Source organism: Triticum urartu, chromosome 6 (assembly GCF_003073215.2).
Source record: "Triticum urartu cultivar G1812 chromosome 6, Tu2.1, whole genome shotgun sequence".
NCBI lineage: Eukaryota > Viridiplantae > Streptophyta > Magnoliopsida > Poales > Poaceae > Triticum > Triticum urartu.
The window spans coordinates 165,516,839-165,521,470 of record NC_053027.1 but is presented as its reverse complement, the minus strand read 5'-3'; the positions used below and the strand labels follow the sequence as shown (position 1 = coordinate 165,521,470).

The 4,632-nt window shown below is 58.3% G+C and overlaps 1 protein-coding gene across 1 annotated transcript; it reads left to right on the top strand.

Annotated features, from left to right (window-relative positions):
• Window positions 1-2,870: 2,870 nt before the first annotated feature.
• Window positions 2,871-4,403, top strand: LOC125516180 (zinc finger CCCH domain-containing protein 14-like). The gene is made up of 4 exons (XM_048681664.1): window positions 2,871-3,001; window positions 3,097-3,305; window positions 3,426-3,486; window positions 3,570-4,403. The coding sequence occupies exons 1-4, from the start codon at window positions 2,946-2,948 to the stop codon at window positions 4,258-4,260; spliced, it is 1,017 nt and encodes a 338-aa protein (XP_048537621.1). The 5' UTR covers window positions 2,871-2,945; the 3' UTR covers window positions 4,261-4,403.
• Window positions 4,404-4,632: the final 229 nt, after the last annotated feature.

Sequence of the window (4,632 nt, the reverse complement as noted above, 5' to 3'; positions counted from 1 at the left end):
TATCGTGACTGTCGGTGTGTGGATGTGCTCCAGATTATCCCTACGGATGAAAGAAAAATAGGGGGGGAAGTGAATCTCGCGCCCGCGCTCATGGCCGCGTGAGCATGCGGCCGCCGCCGCCGGCCGGATCTCTTCGCTCTGACCACCCCCGCTCCCGCCGCGCCCGAATCCGGCCTCCACGCCAGCTGCTCTTCCTCTCCCTCCCGCAAGGACGAGCAGGTGTGCAAGATGAGGCCCCGCAACCTCGCTCTGTCCCTTTCGTCCTCAACACCAGCAGCTCCGTCGGCCTCCCCGTTGCCGCCCCCTGTCCCGGCCGGCAAGCTTCCACCGCCTCCCGCCGAGCTGCCTGCTAGCTGCACGGCGTGCGTCGTCCTACTGGCGCCTCCGTCCGCTGCTCGATCCGATCTGGATCGGGAGCTCCTGTCCGCGCTGCCGCAGCCGATGCTGGGCCGCCTCGTCCAGGTTGGTGGGGGATCCATGAAGGTGCCTGAGGTGCCCCTGGGCAAATTGCCAGCTTCCGCGTCCGCGAGGCTCCCTGTGTCGGCTGCTGCTCCGACCTCGCCCATCGTCTCCGCCGCGAAGCTGGCCGCGGCTGCGCTGGCCTCCCGCAAGGCCGACTTGTCCATAGGTGGGCGGAGGGCCGGCACCGGCGCTACCTCTGCTCCCATTGTCGGCGGCTCCCTCGGCCAGCTGCCGTCGTCCCCGGCGGCGGCGCCTGCATCCCTGCCGGGGCCAGATTAGGCACCTCTGGAGCTCCCGTGGACTGGGTTTCTGCAGCATGTGGCGAGTCCCTGCTTGGTCGTCACGGCACTTGATGCCCAGGAGCCGGCGCCTAATGTTGTGGGCACGTGGGGTTCTACTGCCAATGAAAAAGTGGAGGAGGACGAAGAAGAACTGGTGCCACAAGATGCCTCCATGGTCTTCGACTCCACCCTGGTCCCTACAACACAGCTCGCTGCCAATGGCTTGGGCCTGACCGCTGCCCAGTCGGGTGTGGGACGTGTGCCGGAGGTGTGCGGAAGATGGCAAGAGGTGTTGCCCCGGCGTGGTCCGCGTCGTCCAATGTTGCCGGCCCCGGCAGTGGCTCCTCGCCCCATCCCTGCTTGGATGCATGGTCGATGCTGTAGATGCCTCGCTCGTGGGCACCGTGCGGCTGAGTGCAGAGATCCATTTCGGTGCTCCCGTTGTTTAGAGAACGGTCACCGTGCACGCGGATGCCGCAATCCATGCCGTCCTCTAAGCTCGTTGTCTTGCCTTGCTGTGCAGCCATTAGTTGGTACCGTCCATCGTCCTGCTTCAGCTTCATGTGAGAGTCCGATGAAATCCACGCTCCCATCTAAGGTGCTTCCTCATGGGTCTTGGGCGTCTGTCGTCTCTGCTACTGTTGGCTCGACAACCCAGCCTGACGTGATGTTGCAAGCTGCTCTGGCTGATCAGACTGCGCTGCTGCAGGGTTGGATGGCACGGGCTGAGAACTTTTTGGAGAGAGCAGAGGCTGCTTTGGGAAAGCTCACCCTTGTGTCGACTGTGTTGTCGACCGCTCTGACGTCATGCCCTCCTGGTGTGGTCGGTGTTGCCTCCACGAAGGAAGGGAGCCAAGAGCTATATGGGTGTTTCTCTCCTCGTGTTGGAGATATCTCATCAGCACCATTGACCTTGTCTCCTGTGTTGCGTACTAGTGAGGGTGAGCCCATCGCCGTGCCCGAGGCTCCAGTTCTGCAGATCATGCCCGACCTACAAGAGCTATGTTTGTGCCCTGTTTCGCCTTTGTCTGTGGAGCGCGTGGAGGTGGACTCTTTGGTGACCTCGTGTGAGGGGTATGTTTCGCCTCTGTCATGTGAGCAACTGGAGGTGCCTGAGTCAGTGTCAGTGGTTCCCGTGGGCGATGTTGTCATGCCGGTGGTTTCTGTGGCTGATAATGTTGATGCGGTCTGTATGTTGGCGCTTGACTCTTGGGAGCCCAGCCAGCCGCTCGCCTTTGTGGACCGCGGAGGTTCCGACGTTGTGGTCACCCACTCGCAGGTGGCCGTTGGGAAGGTGTCTGTGCGTGACAAGGTCGATGAGATTCTCTTCGAGTTAGAGGTTCACAGCTTGCTCAAGCATTTGGAGGCGGCTTGTTCTGGATCCGGCAAGGCGATTGTGGAGGAGGCTCTTATCAAGAGCAAAAGTAAGAAGAGTGGTGGTGCAGGAAAGGCGTTCGCAGCTGCTTGATGTATGGTCATCAGTCTCTTCAGTTGTCCATATGGCCTGACTTGTCTCTGTGGTCTTGGTGGTGCTCGTGGTTTCCGGCCGAGGTACTCTCGTTGGGGGTGTCTATGCGATGTAGCTTTGTGGAGGTTGGTGGTCGTTATGTGTTGGGTATGATTGTCTGGCTGATTGTGCTTATGGGGTTACATGTTATGTGAGTAGTCCTCATGTGATAGGTTTGTATTGATTTTCGCCCGGTTTTCCATTAATTAACTGGACAACTCTCTTCTCCTTAATTAATCGATGAGGCAAATCTTTTGCCTCCGTTTTGAAAAAAAAAAAGCTTGGGGAGAAGATCCGCGTGCCGTTGCAGCCCCTGGGTAGTTGAAGTCGAGGAAGCTGAATGTGCATGCAGCGGCTCAACCCAATCGTCGCGATGGATCAACGTCGCAAGCGACGCCTCGTTCCTGCATGCGCGACTGCACCAGAGGCAGAGGCTCTTGATTGGCGATCGAGCTTGCGCCGGGACTTGTCCGGTCAATCAATTTACCAGTAACGCTCCCCTACCATTACCATAGGAGGAGGGCGCCGGCGGCCGTACGTCCACTGGCCTTCCCCACCCCAGGGGTATTTAGTATTTACATACCGCGACTTCTCTGCTCCCAGCTTTTTTCACGCCATTGCCTACTTCTTCTTGGCGACGCAGTGAACCACCATAGAAACAGCATGTATTAGACTGAACTTTGGCTGCCGGCGACATGAGCTCGGCGACTCCTGACGATGGCGTTGTTCCCCCCTCCGTCACCATGCCCAGGTACGCACGCCTGTTCATGCTGCATGCGACTGTCCATCGTGGTTAGTTCCTACCTGACTGATCTGATAGATCTGACCGGGGCCGATCGATGTAAGGGAGGGGCAGAGGATCATGTACTCGAGGGAGCTCCTGCTCGCCGTCGGCAGCTCCGACGACTGCAAGGTGCTGCCCGCCGGCGTCGACCTGTCTAAGCACCCCGATGACGTGAAGCTCTGGGTTCGCGCGGAGGCTTGGGCCGCCCGCTCGGTTGGAATAGCAGCACCTGGACGCCAGGGGAGGCCGGAATTGCCTCAGCGAGCGCGAGGTGAGTCGATTGGTGTCCAGGCGAAAGAAACTGGCTTCGTCGTTTCGTCTTCAGATTTTCCATTCAGTGCCAGCATCTTATGTACTTTGAACCGCATGATCGGTTGTTTTGGTGAAGCAGAGCCGGAGTCTTTTGAAGCAGGCGTAGGAAGCAAATCGAAGCCATGCATCAGATTCTTCAGGTACTCAAATACTTCAACAGTTCCTGTTCTGTTTGCATTGTGCTGGTTCGGTTGTTTATCCGCATGATGTTCCCATCGTGCAGTACCGCAGGTTGCCGCTTTGGTGACAACTGTCGCTTCATCCATGACATCCCCGGCGGCTACCTGGCCGTCGAGAAAATGGGCATCCTGAGTGGCGCAGCTCCTGCTCCTCCACCAGCACAAGGCGAGGAGAAGCCCGGCAAGCATTTGTCCACGCACAACGCGACGCCACCACCCATGGAACCAACTCCCACCGGTGACCATGCGCATCAAGCACAGACGGCGCCCGACCCCCGCAAGGAAGCGGTGGCGAGCTTCGGCGCTTCGTCGACGGCCAAGATCAGCGTGGACGCGTCCCTCGCGGGCGCCATTATCGGGCGTGGCGGAGCCACCATAAAGCTGATATCCCGGGCCAGCGGCGCCAGGCTGCGCGTCCGCGACCACGACTGGGACGCCGACTTGAAGAACGTGGAGCTGGAGGGCACGTTCGATCAGATCAAGAACGCTTACGACATGGCCATGGAGCAGCTGATCCACGTTGTCAACCATGACGGCGGCGGTGCCCCTTCGCCTGCGGCGGGAGCAAACACGACGTCCCACGGCGGCGGATGGCAATTAGACAGTTTCAAGACCAAGCTGTGCGGGCACTTCGCCAGGGGATGCTGCACTCATGGCGACGGGTGCCGCTTCGCCCACGGCGAGGGCGAGCTGCGCAGGCCGGTTCCTGCTCCTCGTGATCCGGGTGGTTGGTAGCGATCGACCGGTTGATGTGATGTGACGACTCTGATTAAAGTCGTGGACTTTCTGCCTGCTCTTGCGCTTATGTGAATGTTCCGCCTTGCTCTGTCAGTTTGTGACGACCTCATGTGCGCTAGCTGCTTGTTGCCGTTGGGGTAAACCGGGTATTTCATTTGTCAGCTGTTCGTGTTGCAACTTGCAATCCCATGACTAAAAGTAGTGGGACTAAAACTTGCTAGCCTCACCTATGCTTGATCCAAATACTAAAGAGACTAAAATCAAGTTATTGATCATTTATTATCCTCCAAACCCTTCAATTCAGAACTCGCATGTGTTAAAAGAGAGGCATTAAATAATGAGAGAGAGGACTAATACATATTTTAGCAG

Excerpts from the sequence above, each read along its gene's own strand:
- LOC125516180 (XM_048681664.1), top strand. The coding sequence starts at position 2,946 with ATGAGCTCGGCGACTCCTGACGATGGCGTTGTTCCCCCCTCCGTCACC. Across the intron at positions 3,002-3,096 it reads CCCTCCGTCACCATGCCCAG|GGAGGGGCAGAGGATCATGT; the intron begins GTACGCACGCCT and ends GATCGATGTAAG. Across the intron at positions 3,306-3,425 it reads ATTGCCTCAGCGAGCGCGAG|AGCCGGAGTCTTTTGAAGCA; the intron begins GTGAGTCGATTG and ends TTGGTGAAGCAG.